Below are 17,269 nucleotides of genomic sequence, written 5' to 3'. Positions count from 1 at the left end.
ACATTTTCTTTACCTCAGAAAGAAACCCCGTACCCCTTAGCTATCACCTCCTAAACCCTCCTCCCCCCACCCCCAGTTCCTCCATCCCTAAGCAACCACTGATACTACTTTCTGTTCCTATAGATTTGCCTATTCTGGGCATTTCATATAAATGGAATCATACGATGTTGTGGTCTTTTATGATTAGTTTCTTTCACGTAACATAATGTTTTCAAGGTTCATCCATATTTTAGCATGTATCAGAAATTCATTCCCTTTTGTGGCTAATATTCCATTGTATGGATAACATTTTGTCTCATTAATTCATCCATCACTTGATGGACTCCTGAGTTGTTTCTGCCTTTTGGCTATTATGTGTCACGATCCTGTGAGCATTTGTGTAGCTGTTTTTGTGTGGCCTCTCAGCTTGCAGACAGAGAGATTAAGTGGGGTGATTTGCTCAATTCCCAGTGCTGTGCCCCGTGTATCCTGGGGCTGGAGGAGGCTGTGGTACCATCTACTTGACCAGGATGGTAACTAACTCTGAGGAACTTGGAGCATGTAGGGACTTATGGAAGAACTGAGATTATTTTTAGTTCTGGGGCCTTCTGTTCCTCCAGGTGGGTTGGAGGCATGAGGACGGCCATCATATTTTCCAGTGACTCTCAGTGTAACCCTGGACAAGTGACTTGACTTCGGTAAGCCTGGGTTTTCCTGTTTGAAAAGTGGAATCAATACCCACCTTGCAGTGTTATGAAGACCAGGAGTAATGTAGATACAGCATCAGCATGATGCCTGGCTGTCTAAGTGGTACCATTATTTAGGAAGATATTGGAGGGGCTGAGGGAAATGGCCACAAGGTGGACCTGTAGTGCTCCAGAGGAGCCACTAGATGGCAGAGAAACAGCAAGAAGAGTCTGGCTGGTTGTGCACCTGAGACTTAGCAAGGTTTCTTGAGTTTCTGCCTTGCTCATTGCCCCTGGGAAGAGAGTACAAATTCTCAAACTGCTGGGAAAAGAGCCCACTGCCCGCAGTGTCTTGTCATCCATACCTGCAGCCTGTACTTCAATTCTGAGACCCATTACTACCCTCCAGAGCCAATGATCTTGCTTCTCATTTCTCAAATAACTGAATATCCTTCAGTTAACCTTCAGCCAAGCATCAGTCTTCATTCTCCCTAAGTTTTTTTCTTTAAATTGGATCATGAACCAAGCCTTTGTGCAGGCTGTCTTTGGGGACCTTGCAGACATGTATAGACAGACATGTTCTGTATAGACAGATATGTTCTGTCCCTACAAGCAGCAGCATCGAATTTGGGCTGCCAGAGAAGAGTGAAACATCTGTGTGTGGCATGGGAGTTGGAGGGAATTGGTTTATTTCAGGGCTGTTGGGCTTGGTTGGAATGTGTGTAAGCAGAGAACTCCTGAAGGGTGTACACTGGGACCATCAGATGAGATGACCTCCACGTTATCTTAAGAGTTCTGAGCCTAGATGGCCAAAATGGGTGGGTAAGGGGGATTTTCAGCTTTTCCCTGGGGGCATTCTGAAAGATTTCCTACTGCTTGGTTTTGCCTAGTGCCCTTTTGCTCCCAAGGAGGGAAGTTTATATCTAATAGAGTTGAGGCTCTTTAATTTGGTAAGGCCCACGAGTAGAGGATGGAAAAATCAAGGACTTAGTGGCAGATTGGTGGGACCCAGGGGCTGGAAGTATCCTTGAAAGATCATGTCTGTATCCTTGCCTATGGGCAGATGAATGTCTGAATTAGGGGAAAGCTAAACTTTTAGTCCTAGGGCCCCACAGCCAGGCTGAGAGGACGTTGGGCAGGCCTGAGGCTTAAGAAGACCCTGGCCATTCCTCAGCGGGCCTGGCTCTTCAGTTTGTTGGGAGCCAGTTGGCTGTGGTCTCACACTGTCTGATCTTATGTCTCTGTCATCTTTTCTTACCCTGTGTGTGAGCCTCTCCTTGTATCCTTGTATCCAGCATGGTGTTAAGCACATAGTGAGTTCAGATGTTTGATTGGAAGAAAGGCAGCAAGAAGAGTGGGGAGCCAGGAATGCAAAAGAAACCAACAGGGGAAGAAACCACGCATGGGTCATAATACCATCTATTTGTAAAGCTGTTGATAAAATGCTTTTGTGTTCATCTTCAGAAAAGCCTGTGAGGCAAGTAGAACAGGTGTTTATTTTACAAATGGGAAAACTGGCTTAGAGTTGAGCGTCTGTAAGATTCACAGATCGAATCAGAGTCTTTTGGTTCTGCGTCCAGTGCTCCCTCTCCGTGAGCCGACCCTTCTGTGTGGATGATGCCCCCTTTCCACTCAGTGGGTCCTGTGGTCAGGAAAGCTAGGACTGGCGTTCCACTGATTCACAAAATGGCTGGGGCTCATCCTCGGCACCTCTTCACGTCTGTTTTCCCTGGTGAAGCCACCCTCCCTTGGGATAGGAGGTGGCTGTCACTTGGTCAGATTGAGGTAGAAATGACTCGGGGAAGCCAGGCCGGCAACTGCTGTTTTGGCTTCTAGATTCGGAGTCTGGGTTTTGCTTCCTTCATGAATTTTTCCCTTCAGATGTTAAAGGGTAAACCTTCTTGCTTTGGAATTGAGCAATTGGACATTAGGGAAGAAGGAGCATTAAAAAGAAGTCTGGGGTTGTGGAGGGGTTTTAGAGTTAACACGGAGGTTGCAGGCTTTGGAATAAAACAGATCTAGGTTTGAAACCATCTGCTTTTGAATACCTGTGACTTTGGACAAGTGCATTAACCCCTCTCAGCTTCAGTTTCTTCATCCCTAAAATTGAAGAGTTCCTCTGTTGTAGGGCTGGTGAATATTGAGATGTATGCACAGAGAATGGCCTATTCCCCAAATGAGTGCTGTACGTTCCACTTAGTTGTGTGCTGCCACGGGATGGACCCTGGATTGTCTTCTGCTCTGGTGAGCTGAGAGCAGGAATCCCAGGCCTGGTTCTTGGGAAGCTCACCCCAGGGGCTATAGAATCTGATGCATTTGTACTTTCCCAGGAGAAGGGGGTGGATGTCTTTAAACTTCTTGCTGGCTGCTGGGCCCTGGGACAAAGGGGAGACAAGCCCCAGGGCTGAGACAATCATGTCTTTATTATCTCAGATGTCTCAGGCCTGTCCCCCGCCTGGAGATATATGGTCGGGAAGGCTAGCTCCATGGCCTCGGCGCGATTCCAGGTCCTAGGAATGTCTGGCTGTTTTATAGCAAACAGGATCACGCACAACAGCCCAGCATCCAGGCATCTCCGCCCCAGCAAGTTCTTTCTCTCTGCCAGCTTGTAAAACAGTGGGACCTACAGCAGTGTGACACAGACCCTATGCCTCTTGGGGTCCCAGCAGCCTGGCACAGGGCAGCAGTCCTGGGCAGTGGTGAACCCATCCAAGGATCTGGGCACAAGGCCACCAGCGCAGGCCTGGCCATACCAAGGGGCCTTCTTTCAGACCAGGCCCCGCCTGGTTCAGTTCTCACTTGTAAGCCTTGGGCCGCCCTGATTCTAGCCTGCTTCTCTCCCTTTTGACTCCTGGGGAGCAGCTGCAGGGAGCCACTGAGAAGGCTTGTTTACAGATGTGTTTGGCTCGAGATGGGGAGACCAGCAGCGATGAGTCCTTGAGTTCCAACTTCCAGCTGCTCCCAGGTGCTGGGGAGCCTTCCACTCTGGGCCCTGAAGAAAAGAGTCCTCACTGTTGTCTTTGGCTGAGGCTTCAGGAACTTGGAGATGGGGAGACCAGCAGACAGTGGGTCAGATGGCTGTCAGGGCATCATTTATAACAAAGCCATGTGAGCTGGCTCTCCGGGGGGCCTTGCGCAGGGACCAGGGCTTGTGGGCTCAGGCCGGGCTTTTCTCCGGGGCCTTGAAAGGGCCGTGGGGTCCTGTAATCCAGGGGTAGTAGTGGATGGAGATAGTTTACTCTCCTGACTCCGTTGTTCTAGAGAAGGAATCTAGAGTAGCAGCCATACAGCTGTAGTGTTTTAGAGCTTTCAAGGATTCGAGCCCACTCCTCTGCTGCCCTTTATCGGTCCAATAGCTCACCTTGTGCCATCTAGTGCTTGGCAGATGGCTGCATTGCATTTTCTTCTAGAGTGCATGCCTCGGGTCATTTGACATTTATTCAATGCTTCCTGACACTCCCCTGCTCCCTGCCATGTAAAACAGAAGATGCAGATCCCACCCTGAAGGAGCTCACAGTCTGAGGAGGAGCATGTGAACATTAGAAGCAACAGTGTGTGTGGCACAGTGTGACAGGTACTTCAGGGGAGCACCCACCCATTTTTCTGTGCAGTGTATCTTCTGCCAGCTGAAGTCTGGGGAGCGCACCGTGACGCATCTGGCTCAGCAACGGGAGCCTCCTCTGCTGTTAACAGCAGTAGTGATGGCTAATGGCTGAGCACCAGCTGTGTGACTGGCAACGTGCTAAGTGCTTTATGTGCTTTATCTTCACGGTAGCTCAATTTATAACTGAGGAAACAGGTTAAATGACTTACCCAAGGTACACAGCTAGGACGTGGTAGAGCTGGGATTATCTGACTCCAGAGCTTTTGACCACTACACTTCCCTTGAGGGAAGTATTATCAACAGAATAGCCAGGGGACAAATGGTGTATGTGATTTGAAGTGCTTGTTTCAGTCACAAGATTTATTTTGAAATGTCACATAGAACTAACAAAGCAAGGGTTTTGTTGCTCAAAGGCAGGGGGGCATAGGTTGAAGGTTGAGAACCCCTTTCTTGCTAATGAGCTGAAGCCTCTGCTGGGTGAACTGGACGGAGCTCTTACCCTTGAGGGCAAGTTGGAGGGGAATAACCTGCCTTTCTCCTCACCGAGCTGGGGGCCTGCTATCTAACTGAACCCTGCGTGGCTTGCAGACGGGAACCCGAGCAGGACGGGGCCTAGGAATCATATGGCACGTTGAGCTTCCCCTGGTGCTGAGAGGAGAGGGCTGGGGTATGCGTGGCTGGTGGCTTTGGTACCTGGCTAGGTGGGAAGGGAGAAGGGGGGAACACGTGTCCCAGGTCGAAGTGAAGGGACTGGGACAGAGAACTTTTTACTGGACAGCCACCTACATTATGGTCCAGTTCCCACAGTAGCCTCTGAGTTGGCATAGATGGGGAAGCTGAGACTCACAGGGGTTAACGTATCCGAGGTCACCCTGCTAGTGAGAGGCCCAGAAGAGGTTCAGTCCCGGATCTGTGCAACTGCAGCTCAGGCTTCTTCCGGCACCCCGCGTGCCTGTTCTTTTGAAGAACAATTCCAGAGTCCCCTTTCCTTATCCACTTATGATTTGACTGAGCCCTCTGCCGCTCTCTGTGGACTGAAGCAGTCTGAATTCATAGCAGCAGCCCTGCATCCTCTTGGTCACTTCTCTGGATCCACTCCAGCTCTGTGATGAATCAGAGGGGCAGCAGCTCGCCCTGTCCTGGCTGTGATAACCGTCAGCTATTTCTGAAGTTTCCCAGGTGGCTCCAGCCGCAGGTCCAAGAAGGGGGTGAGCAGGAGGCGCAGGCTGCCGGAGGTGCTGAAAGGAGGGAGGAGGAGGGGTGGGAAGACTCCCAGGAGAAGAGAGACCCCACAAATTCTCCTGTCATCTAAACCTCATGGGACGGGAACCTACGATGCCATCCCCACACCCCCATAGAACGCTTTCCCTCATTCTTAAAGAGCCAGGGTGCTGGCTTATGACAACCGTCAATGTCCTTTACAGCCCTTCCCAGTCCACAAGGCACTTCCCCATTCAGTGTTTTGTGTGGTCCTCTGAAAGCCATAGTGGTGGGGGCAGGGTGGGGAGGCTGTACAGAATAGAAGCTTTGGAGTCAGAAGCGAGCTCAGTCCTGGCTCTGTCGCTATCTTCATCTCTCTTTTACCGATGAGATTTAGAGTTTACTAACTTGCTTCAGATTCCACAGGCTGCCAGCAGTGGAGCTAGAATGACACCCCACCCCCACCCCCGTGTCCCGGTGTCTAGAAGGAGGCTTCATGAGGAGAGAAGGGAGAAGTGGCGTCCACAGGGCTCTGGTTAGGTGCTGGTTAAAGTCCTGCTTAGGAATCTGCTTGTTTCTGTGTACTTATAATCTACTTGTTTTCCTTCAATTTCCTAGTAAAAGATCTTTTTGAAAAATCCCTCCCCTTTTGGCTGAACTGAAGGGGAAAAGGACTCATCTATTCATCTATACCTTGGTCCAAGGCTAGATGCTCTAGAGCCAGGTATGGGAGCAGCCCAAAGGGAGCTCACATCATGAATGTCAGCCCCTTCCTGTGGTGGGCAGGATCCTGACAGCCTGTCTGGCAGGCTTGGAACCAGACCTAGTCTTCTGCCACACCAGCCAGGGCAGGGGGTAGTAGGCAGGGCTGCTGTTTCCAGATGTGGCTTTGTCCACCTTAGCAGAGTGACTCCAGCCTTCCTCACCCTCTGCCCTAGAGAAAGCTGTCTACATAGCCATGTGTAGGTTCCCAGCAGAGTGACAGAGTTGAGCATAGCCCAGCCAGAGACAGATAATGCTATTTTTGTGGGGAGGGGTGGGCTCAAGACTCTTGAGGCTTTTTGACCAGGAAGGGTCTAGGCCAGGGTGGGGTGAAGAAAATTGAAGAGGCTTGTGGGTGGAGCCTGGTGACACACTACATCCTGACCAGGAGCCTGGAGGTCTGGGCTCTGGCTGTAGGCAAGTCTTCCCTTCTGTGGGCCTCAGTGTCCTTATTTGTAACGGGGTAAATCGTGCACCTGCCTCCCAGCTGATTTATCCGACAGGAAGTGTTCCTGTTCCATTATTCGCTTGTGACCATGACACGGGATAGTGCTGGTAGGCAGTGTTGGTGTGGGTCGGACCCCGCAGGCAGTAGATGATCAGTAAACGGTGATAGTGTTGGCTGTTGATGATCAGCAGTGTCGCAAGGGGCCTGGCCAGGCAGGAGGCCATGTCGCTTTCCCAAGTAGACCCTTCAAAGGGGCTGTGGCTCCTGATGTTGCTGCGAAGTCCATGCATACCTGTGGGGGTGAGGAACCAAACTGAGGATAGAGGGTTTGGCTCAGAACAGAGATGCTCTCAGGCCACGGGCTGATGAAGGTGAAATTGGGCTGGATTCGAGAAGCGGGGATGCAGAGCAGGGCCTTGTCTCTGGGCTCGCTCAGTGGTTGCTGGCTTGAACCGGGACCAGTCTGTGCCAAAGTTGGTTCTGGATCCCTCCTGTCTCCCCATTTATCAATTTCTGGGCCTCAGTTTGTTTCTTCTGGGTCCGCCTTTGCCTTCTCAGTTGTGGGAGTTCTGCCATGGCGTTTCCAAGTTGGGGAAGTGGCCAGTGCGGCTAGAGACTGGCCCTGCTGCAGGGTCCTACGCAGTCTGTTCTCTCGCTAGACTGTGAGCCCCTGAGGGCAGGGTCCAGGTCTGAATTGCCTCTGGGTTCCCGTGTCCAGCGTGGAGCATGTAATCCTCGAGTCCTGCCTAGAGGGCCCGGCCCCTGCCGGCCTCAGTTGTGGGGCTGGCTGAGGCAGCACAAGCCCGGGCTGGCCCTTCTCACTCACAGGTGGCAGGGCTGGGGGTGGGGGTGGGCACTGAATCAGAGTATATGGCTCCTTGTGTCCAGCTTCCTCTTCCTGGCTGGCCAAAGGCTTGGGAACAGTGGCTGCCTTTCTGGGGCAGCCAGGGCACCTGGCCAGAGTATGCTCTGTCAGGCACTGTCCGCTCTTCAGCGAGCCCCGGTCCTCCTCTTAACCTCGAGAAGGCCCCAGGTTATTGGTGTTGTTCTTGGCAGACCACCGGGCCCCTCAGCAAACAGGGAGGCGAGTGTGTACCCGGCCTGGGCCTGTTTGTGTTGGCCTCGCCAGGCGGGGGATTAGCTCAGCTGGGCTGCTAATTGCCTCCAAAGTGCCGGCCGGGATGCTGACAAGGGCTGGGCCTCTAGGCCCCTCCTCCCCAGCAGGCACTATGCCAGGCTTGGGGACCTGGCCCAGAAGGGCCCCTTCTCTCCCCTGTCAGCGCCTGCTTGGCCTAGACCCTTGAGATGCGGGCAGGGGGTCAGCAGGGCTGGCGGCTCAGGAAGGAATGGGGGGAGATGCCTATGAAGTCATCGCCTGGGCCAGGCCAGGCCAGGCCACACTCCACCCCCTCCCCCCATCCCTTAGACCTTCTCGAGTCAGATGCCTTCTCCTGAAGCTCAGCGTTTTCTTCCTCTTGCTAGGAAGCTGCTGGGCTCCTCTGCCCGGATGCCTTCTGGTCCCTCAGCACCTTCCTCTCTTTCTTCTGGTATCTTTCTGTTTCTGTGTCTGCCCTCCTACCCGCTGCCTTTTCCTCACTCAGCCTTTCTTAGCCCCTGTCAGTTGCCCAGAACCCTCCCTATACTTCCTTCTACCCTTCACTTTCCTGTGTTCTCTGGCCCTTTCTTGGCCCAAGATCCACTTTAAACCCTGCCTCTGGTCTCCCCAAGACTTCCTTGGAGTACTGGCTATCACAAAGGAGCTGAGAAGGAGGTCCACTTTATTATCACACGGTTTCACAACCTTCTCAAAAACCTTCAGGCCTGAGTCTGAGGGCATTGTCAAGGATGGATCTGGACACAGCCTCTCTGCGAGCAGACCTGGCCTGGGAGCCCTGGAAACCTTCCACCCTCACAGGCGGAGCCCCTGGGCCCCACTGCATAAGCTTCCCACAGCTCCGACACACCCACCTCTACTTCTGACTATGGCCTCCTTCACCCCCACTCCCTGTCCTAGTCCTGCCTCTCACCCACATTGGAGCCTGGCTGGATTCAGCCTCTCCTGTTGGTGCCTAGGGGCAGCTTTGCCATTGCTTTGCTCCCTGGGTACCCCGATCCCTTGGATTCTCGGTTTCGTGCCTGGAGATCTCTGCCCTGAGACATCCGCCTGCTTCTGATCTCTGGGATGGGGCCAGAGTAGGACCACAGTCTTGGGGCACACCTGCCTTCAGCCCCTAACCTATCCCACACTGTCTGCTTTCCTCCTCGTCTCATCCTCCCTCGGATCCCCTCAATCTTAGAGCTCCCTTAACTGCCCACTGCATTCCTGAAAAGGGAATAATAATATTTATAGTAATAGCTGCCATTTGTTGAGCTTCACACGTTTTATTTAACATCCCCAAGAAATAGATTCTATTATTATTTAACCCCAAATTATGAATGGAGTTGGGGCAGGGGGAGCAGCCCCATATTACAAATGAAGAAAATGAGTTCCAGAGAGGGACAAAGAGTTGTTCAAGGTTCCATATAGTGAAGAAGTGGCAGTGCTGGGATTGCAACCCAGGTCGGTTTGATTGCAAAGCCTAGGTCCTTTTCCCAGTTCTGGAAGGTGGTTGGGCACGGACATCCCCACCTCTTTGCTCTACCATCTTGGACCCTCTATATCACCAGTCTCTTTCTCTCTGCGTTTGACCCTGATTTGCAGATGTGTCCTTTTCTATCCTCCCATGCTCTAGACCCCATCCCTTCCCCAATGCTTCACAAATTTGTGTGTACCACTGCTATCCTGAAAGCACTTTGCTTTGGCCCTTTTACACCCCATTAAATTTTTGGAAAGCCAAGCACATAGTAGCCTAACTGTTCCCAGGCTGGTGTGGGTTTACTGCAGTAGGGGCGGAGTGTGGGTGTGGGACCATGGCCCCCTTGGTAAGGCTGAGGACTTCATTCCACTAGACTGAGGTTCCTGAGAAGCCACTTTGGGTCTCCCCAGCACCTGTGATTGGAGTTATATGGAGTTTTCCATCCAGACTCCTCATTCTGACTGGGCTCCAATCTTGGAGTTTACTTTTAGTCACAGGCCTTGAATCCTTGTGTCCTTGGGCAGGAACTAAACTCTTTTCTATTTGTCCCCCACTTCCTCAATCGACATCCACTTTACCACACCCTCCTCTGTCATCGTATCTGCCCCTCCTTTCCAAATCAATGCCCAAGAAGCATTCTGAGACCTTGGATTAGGCCAAGGTTTGAACAGCTGATCATGCATGGCTCAGTGAAATGCGGATACAGCCTCTGGGTGTTAAAGGTGAATTCAAACTAGATATTCAGAAGGAGAGGGGTCAAAGGGTGTCCCCATTTCTAGAATTTGATAATGTTTATCTGCTTTTCCCATGTCCTTCCCCAAGTCGCTCTTCTCCCTCTTTTACAAAAAAGTCACTGCCACAATTGCAAGATAAAGAAATAATCATTTTATCGTGCATCAGACTATTTCATGGGGATGTCACAAAGGCAAGGAGCCTAGTATAAAAATCTGGGCGAGGTGGGGGCAGCAGAGGGGGTAGCAGCATCCAGAGCTGGGGCTTGTCCAGCCCAAGGCCTCCGAGGGCACCTTTGCCTTGCGGTAAGACCAGTGGAGAGGGTTTCGGGCAGGGCTTGAACCCTCTGGCCAGCTTCCAGGATGCGTGGCTGTGTCAGTCCTGTGCTGGTTCCTCTTTAAACTGTTCTGCTGGACAGTTTAGAGCTGGGTGTGTCCAAGGAAGCTCCTTTTTCCTGCAGCTGTGGATCCCTTTGGGCTTTGGGGTGCTGGTGGCAGTGGTGGTAGGGCTGGGCAGAGGTTCCTAGAACCTAGTCTGCTTCACCGAGGCTACACCCTTCAGAACGCCGGGAGGATGAGCTTTGAGGGGCCCCCTGGTAGGTGGAAAGGTGAGGCCTATGAATAAGCGCAGATCCTTCCTCTTCCTGGGGCAGTGCCCGTCACACCAGCGTCCAGCCTGAATCTGCTAGTGCCCTGGCTCTGGGGACAGGACTTAGGGGTGGGGGAGGGGTCTCCACTGCTTCCTTTGTGTGGGTCGGGCCTCTGCCAGTGAGGGATAGTATTTTGCCTGGCTCTGAGCAGACAACTGAACAGAGCCCGCCAGAGGAGCAGTGAGCCCAGCTGGGCAGCTGTGGGGACACAGTCGGCTCAGCTTTCATCCACATCAGAGCCCGCCTGCCCCGAGATTATCCCCACATTTGAATGTGGGTCCAGCCTCTCACTTGGTTTTGGCCTTCTTCTTGGATGGACATGAGCAGAGAGCTTGGCTGGGGGCCGAGGGTGTTGACCCTGTCTTCGTGAGGGAGCCAACACCAGGAGGCACAAACCGCAAGGCCTGGGGGAGAGCGTCTACAGGCTGGAGCCCGTATTCTGGATCTGGGACCTTGAATTCAGACGCTGAACCCTGGAGCCGAGAACTTGGAGTCTGAGAACCTGGAGCCTGGAGCTTAAGACCTCAAACCAGGAGCTGAAAGCCCCGGGGTGGGTGCAGCCTGGAGAGAGGGCTGAGAGTGAGGTCCTCTGGTGGTTGGGAGCCCACCTGAGAAGCAGTTGGGTCAGGCCAGGGCTTGCTGTGTGCAGGTCCTGCGCACAGAAGTTTGGGCTGGGCTCCTGCTGGTTTGGCTGGTGCACAGGGCCAGGCCCGGGCTGCTGGTGCTGGCTCTGGGGGCTCTGCTTCAGTACCCTCGGTACCCTCCGCTGCTGAGACCTCACTTCGTCAGCCTTCCCACTGTCCACCTCTTCCCTCAGAGCCTGCTCTGCCCTCCCTTGGGAACCAAGTGGGCTCTGGCTCAGCCTGTGGTCTGTGGCTCCTGCTGCTTCCCAGCCCCTTTTCCTCCAGCCAGAGCCCCATCCCTGAGGCTCAGACCCAGGGGGACCTACAGTTTCTGGGCCTCTGGGTACAGGAGTCCAGGAGGAGCCTTGGCTGGGGGGCTCTTCTGGCTCTGCCTCTGCCTCTACTGGCTCTGGGACCCAGCTGAGCCTTGCCCTTTCTCCTGTAAAATGGGCACAGGCATGCATCCCTGTCTTGTTGGCCTCCCAGGATTGCTGTGGTCATCCAGTGAGATGGCCCAGTACAGGGCCTAGAACAGTATTTGCTCAATAGATTCGGTTAAGGGAGTGAAGTAAAAGTTGGGAGATGGCTTTTTCACGTGGCCCTCTCCTGTGTGCGTGTGGCGTTTCCATTCTTAGTTTCACAGAGGAGCAGCACCGTGGAGCAACGCTCACGGCGTCACTGTGAAGGCCCAGCTGGGGTCTCTGATCCAGGACGCAGCCATATTCCTGCCTGGGAGGGACCAGGGAGTGAGGGTCCCCCTCTCTGAGGGGAGGCCTGGCGGCTGGGCTAGGGGTGGGGGCACTGCAGCCTTCACTGGCTCTCACCTCATCTGCTGTTCTTGCCTGGAGGGTTCCACAGAAACTGAACCTCCGGCTGCTCATGGAGGCCTGAAATTAACCTTCTGCCCTGGACCTGGTGTCTGCCCATTCCTTTTCCACAGGGCTTGAGAGACAAAGCTACCAGGCTGAAGCTGCCCGGGGTCCGTGTGTAAGTGTGGGGTGCAACTGCCATCAGGCTGGCACCATCCCCTGCCATAGGGCTGCCCCTTTCCCTAGATGGCAGGGTCAGTAGGCATGTGGCTGCGACACTTCGTTACCCACCTTAAGTCTGCAAGTGGAAAAACGTACAGATAACAAGTGAGTGGTCAGCAGTGGCCACATGTGGGCAGCCAGAGGCATGAGCAAAGTCCCTTTGGTCAGTGGCAGCCACAAAGGCCCAGGCTTCAGGGAGGCCCCAGTTGGTGCCCTTGGGGTCGCCTGCCTGGTTCCAGCAATAAATAACATGAGGACCCAAAAACCAAACCAAAACAAAAAATACAACCAGTATCTTTTGGGGTGGGTGGTGCGGGACTGTTTAAATTATCGGCCTTCCCTGGGCCACTAGGTGGTTGCTGGGCACAGGGCTGGGCGGCGGTCACCGGCACGTGTGCAGCTCCACGAGCCGCTGGCACTGCCGGCACTTGACGAAGCAGCACCAGTGGAATTTGCAGCTGCAGCGCTCGGCCAGCTCTACCTGTGCTGTGTGGAAGCCGCGGCCGCAGCACAGCAGCTCGCAGCCGTCGATGGCCTTGGACGTCTTGTTGCACGTGCGGCCCCTCGTGCCCAGCACACCGCTGCGCATGTCCTGCTCGCAGAAGTCCGGGCTGGGCTCCAAGTACACCAGGTCCTCATCTGTGTGCGGCTTGAACTGCGCATTGCGCGGCACCAGCGCCCTGGAGGAGCCCACACGGCGTGGCTCCACCTCCGTGGCGCCGTCAAACTTCTCCTTCAGCGCGTGGCCCACCTGGCGGAAGGGCGGCACGGCTCGCCAGCACGTCTTTACCTCGCAGGAGCCTGACACCCCATGGCACTTGCATTCCACCCGCATGTGAGTCAGGATAGCCTGCGGGGGGCGGGGAGGGGAGAGGGGCCATCAGGAGATGTCAGGGGAGGCCGGGGAGGGGCGGCTGGGGGGGGCGGATGAGCGGGGGCAGGGACGGGGGCATGGCGCAGAATCGGAGACAGATGTACGGTCATGCTTCCTCTGTATTAAGCTCCTGCTGTATGCCACGGTGACCTGGTAAGCTGTGTTGGGAACAAAGATACTGTCCTTGCCCTTGGGGCACTCGGAGTTGATGGAGGAGAGACATGTTAAAGGGCAGTGTCATACGAAACAGTGAAAGGTGACGTGTTGGGGAAGAAGATGGCTGCATTGAACCTGCACAGGAACCTTGAAGAGTAGGTACTGAGATAGCAAATGGTATTGTAGTTAAGCACACGGTCTTCGTAGTGACACGGAGAAATCCTAACCCTGCTACTTATTGGGGGGTGTGTGCGTGACAAAGGGATGGAGACACACCTGTGTGCACATATATGTGTGGGCGGGGGCATGTTGGGGGACGTGTGTGCTACACTGGGGGCCGCTCACACTGTTCTGTGACGCCCGCTTACCTGTCCGCTCCCTCCCCGTGCCCCCCGCCCCATAGGAGGTGCCTGGTACCGGCCAGAGCCCAACAAGTGTTTTCTGAGGGGCAGGTGGGCGGGGGAGAGCGTCTGGGGACGTTGCCGAGCCCGCCCTTTCCCGGCCGGCCGTGAGGGTGCTGGGGCCGTGCGCACTACCTTCCTGCCGGCCTCGTTGTTGTGGAGGTTCATGAGGGCCCGGCTGGACGAGGCCCCCTTGCTCCTCTCCCGCACGTCCACAAATGACTGTGAGAAGGCCACGCCGTAGGCGATGTTGTCCGAGCATCCCGACCACTGGAAGCCTGGGTGGGGTGGGCATGCGGGGTCCGCGGGTGAGTGAGGGCCTGGGCCCCGGCCCCTGCCCCTGCCACGCATGCCCTCCCCACCGCCCGCACTTACCCTGTGGGCTGACCCCGTGTACCGTCCGGTCACAGCCGCACTTTTCCAGCTCCCCACTGCTGCACGCCCGCGTCACCGCAAAGGCCACACCTGCTGAAGAGATGGCGTACACGAAGGCCGCCTCCCGAGTCCCTGTGGGAGGGAGGCAGAGGGAGGGCAGGGCTGGGTCCCAGTGCTCCTCCCCGCACCCTCCTTTTTAGAGGAGAGGCGTAGATGGGACTCCTGAACGACGGAGGCCCAGGGAGAGAGCAAGGCAGGCTGACTCCCGTGGGGCAGGAGTCACGCCGAGCTGCTGCTTATTCTTTTTTTTTTTTTTTTTTTTTTTTTTTTTTGCAGTACGCGGGCCTCTCCCGTTGCGGAGCACAGGCTCCGGACACGCAGGCTCAGCGACCATGGCTCATGGTCCCAGCCGCTCCGTGGCATGTGGGATCTTCCCGGACCGGGGCACGAACCCGTGTCCCCTGCATCAGCAGGCGGACTCTCAACTACTGCGCCACCAGGGAAGCCCCTGCTGCTTATTCTTACCCACCAATGGCCAACATACTTACACACGCCGGACACTGCCCTGCGGCCTTCACGTGTGCTGGTCATTTATCCTCCCCGCACCCGTCAGGTGAGTATAATTATTATCCCCGCTTTCAGAGGGATTAGCCAACTTGTCCCAGGCCACACAGCATGTGGTTGAGCAGCCAGATGGTCCAGCTTCAGTGCTCTGAGCACTGTCAGTTACTGTTCTCACAACCTCTCCGGGAGGTTAGTGATGTTAACGTCATTTTATGAGAGACAAGACAGGCATGGGAGAGGTGAATTAACTTACCAAGGCTACAGAAGTAGCAGGCTGGCCTGTCAACCCAGCTCTTTTTGTGCCTATTCCCCAGCTGGCCCCTCTAGGCTCTGATGGGGTCCCCCGCCCGAGGAGCCTGCCCCAGCCCTTCCTGCTGAGGCTGGGCCTATTTCTGAGACCACCTTGCTTCCTTATACCTCTAAGAGTAAACCGTAATGACAATGGCCCCACCGCTTACCAGGATCACTGCTGAAGAGGGGATGCCCTCTACCATCGGAAGCTTTATCTGTGCCCAGTTCACAGATGGCACAGTGCGGGTTTGGGGAGGGGAAGTGGGTCGCAGTCGTCCAGTCAGCAAGTGATAGAACCAGGACTCAAACTCTGGTCTGCCCGCCTCTGCTGCCTGTCTTTCCCTTCCGCCCCATGACTTCTTGGTGGTTCTGTGTTGGTGGCTGCCCTGTCTCTTGCCTGAATGGGTGTTTTTATCCTCCTAGGAACTGTGCCTCAGGGGGTGTAGCTGCTATGTAGACCCTTTCTGGGGGTGTGGGTGGTGGGAGGGAGTGTCTTTGTGTGTGTTGCGTGTGTGTGTGTGTGGTGCGTGTGCACACGGCTGGCTGGGTGTGTGACCAGACGGGCCCTGCTCCTCTCTGGGCCCTGTGAGGGCCTCTGTGTGCCCGTGACTGTCCTTCTGTCTCTTGCTGGAGTGTCTGTGTCCACAGGAGCAAAGCGGGGAGGCTTTGGCCTCGTGGTTGGCAATTACCTCTGTGACACCCAGGCCGGTGCTCTCGGCTGCCCTGGGGAGCAGTCGCCGTGGTCAGACAGAAACAATCACCTCCTCTGTGCCCGTGTCTGTGGACAGGCAGTGGAGGCCGAGCGCTGGGGTTGGGGGCAGCTCAGGCCCCCATGGCCCAGGACGCCCTGTTCTCGGTTCGGCCCTTGAGCTGGGGATACTGCTCGCCACCCACTTTCTACGGCCCACCCTCTGCCCTGGCCTGGACGCTCTGGGCCGGCATGAGGGGGCCTGGCTGGAGTCACGGGGGCCTCGACAGCCTGAGATGGAATCCTCTCCAAGTTAATCGAGGTTAATAGCAGGATCATGTTGGTTGGTTTTGCGCTGTGGCCGCCCAAAGAGAGACGACTTTAGTTTCTGGTATTTCTGGTATTTCCAGGCCTGAACCAGCACAAATCTTTGCCCCAAAGACCAAGGGGGAAGGGAAAGCAGGAGATAGTAGGGTGGATGGGACTGGCAGGGTGGCCCCAGCTCCTGGCCTGGCATGTTCCTTTCTCCTCTGCTTCTCTGGGCCCTCAGGCAGCCCCTGGCCTGCCCCAAGCTCTCGGCCCACCTCCTCCCCTGAGCGCTAGCAGCCTTGGGTGCAGGGCTCCCTGTGAGGTGGCTCAGGGAGACCCCTGCCTCATCCCCAACCAACACCCATCTGCCAGGACTACAGGCCCCCTTCTCCTGGCCTCGGGAACAAAGGCGCTATAGTTCTCTCCACTTGGGCTTGAAGGAAGAGGTTCTGGAAGGAAGATAATAAGACGAGCTAAAGCTTAGAGAGAGCTCACTCCGTGCTGGGCACTGTCTGAGCACTTGACATAATTTATATACTCTTTACAACACCCCTGCAAAGTAGACACTTTTACTCCCCATTTTATAGATAAGGAAACTGAGGCACTGAGCCGTGAAGCACCTGTCCAAGGACACCCAGCCAGGAAGTGGTAGAGCCAGAATTCGGACTCAGGCAGCCTAGCTCCAGAGTTTCAACCTTGACATGATCCTGCCGCCTGGAGCCCAGAGCCTGGAGCCCCCAGGAATATACAGCCCATCTCTTGCCACCTCCATATGTGAAGCCACGAGCTATGGGACATGTCCAGTTCCTTTTGTGGGTTCTTCACTGGGGGATGGTGAGCAGTGGGCCTGTGCTCAGCACAGGAGGCCCCAGAAGGCCTGAAGAATGTGGCTGAGCCACTGTGTCCCGAGAGCCGATGGCAGCATTTCCTCCAGCCTTTTATGACTGGCCCTGGGTCCCGATCCCTTGACTCCAGGGCTGTGGCCCCTCCTGGCTCATCCCCTCTGCCCGGCTGGAGCCTTGCTCACCAGTGGGGCGCCTGGCAGAGACCGCTGAGACACAGAAAAAGGATTGTGGTGTGGCTGTGAGGGTGGCAGAGGGGAGTTCCCCAGCGACCTGGTCGATAACTGCTCCCTGGTCTGGGGGTTTGCCTGTTCCAGCTGCAGGGGGAGGACTTTGTCCTCCTGGGACAGCAGAGCCGGCCGAGGGAAAGGCAGAGCTCTCGAAGGTGCTAGCAGCTGCCCTACAGCCTTCTGCCTTTTCCATAATGCCATTTGCCCCATTCCACACCCAACTCCTTTCTTCCTGCTCTTTCTTCTTCC

General features: G+C 55.1%; 1 protein-coding gene across 3 annotated transcripts in view; it reads right to left on the bottom strand.

Annotated features, from left to right (window-relative positions):
• Positions 1 to 10,125: 10,125 nt before the first annotated feature.
• The window catches only part of WNT4 (Wnt family member 4), a 28,585-nt gene continuing 21,441 nt past the window's right edge, over positions 10,126 to 17,269 (bottom strand). For 2 of the 3 annotated variants that reach the window (XM_004272512.4, XM_049701879.1), the window contains exons 3-5: positions 14,097 to 14,228; positions 13,857 to 13,999; positions 10,126 to 13,140 (exon numbers count right to left, since the gene is read on the bottom strand). In XM_004272512.4, the coding sequence (XP_004272560.1) occupies positions 12,673 to 13,140; positions 13,857 to 13,999; positions 14,097 to 14,228 (743 nt within the window). In that variant the 3' untranslated portion in view covers positions 10,126 to 12,672. The remainder of the gene's footprint in view (positions 13,141 to 13,856; positions 14,000 to 14,096; positions 14,229 to 17,269) is intronic. The other variant, XM_049701883.1, reaches the window with a different exon arrangement.

Source organism: Orcinus orca, chromosome 1 (assembly GCF_937001465.1).
Source record: "Orcinus orca chromosome 1, mOrcOrc1.1, whole genome shotgun sequence".
Taxonomy (NCBI): domain Eukaryota; kingdom Metazoa; phylum Chordata; class Mammalia; order Artiodactyla; family Delphinidae; genus Orcinus; species Orcinus orca.
This window is presented reverse-complemented; position numbering and strand designations above follow the sequence as displayed.